At 63.3% G+C, this 221-nt stretch overlaps 1 protein-coding gene across 1 annotated transcript in view; it reads right to left on the reverse strand.

Moving 5' to 3' along the window:
* TIGD5 (tigger transposable element derived 5) overlaps positions 1-159 on the reverse strand; it is a gene marked incomplete at its 5' end in the record, with an annotated part of 871 nt that extends 712 nt beyond the window's left edge. Inside the window, 1 exon segment of the mRNA XM_010185978.1 lies at positions 1-159. This exon segment is cut by the window's left edge and continues 14 nt beyond it. Coding sequence (XP_010184280.1) covers positions 1-159 — 159 coding nt within the window.
* Between the last annotated feature and the right edge of the window lie 62 nt (positions 160-221).

Raw genomic sequence — 221 nt, forward strand, 5'->3', positions numbered from 1 at the left:
CGGTAGGGCCCTTGGAGAGGAAGAGCACACGGATGGAGCCATCGGGTGTCTGCAGCGGTGGGGACTCCTCAGGGCTCAGCCCCGAAGAGGGTGGTGGGGAGCTGAGCAGTAACACGGCCTTCTGCTGCAAGCAGCTCCTGCGCAGGTAGCGTTTGACGCCTGGCACAAAGTCCTCAAAGAACCAAGCCCGGAGAAGTGCCAGCCCCAACCTGGCTTCAGGG

This window comes from Mesitornis unicolor, unplaced genomic scaffold (assembly GCF_000695765.1).
Source record: "Mesitornis unicolor isolate BGI_N332 unplaced genomic scaffold, ASM69576v1 scaffold20936, whole genome shotgun sequence".
NCBI lineage: Eukaryota > Metazoa > Chordata > Aves > Mesitornithiformes > Mesitornithidae > Mesitornis > Mesitornis unicolor.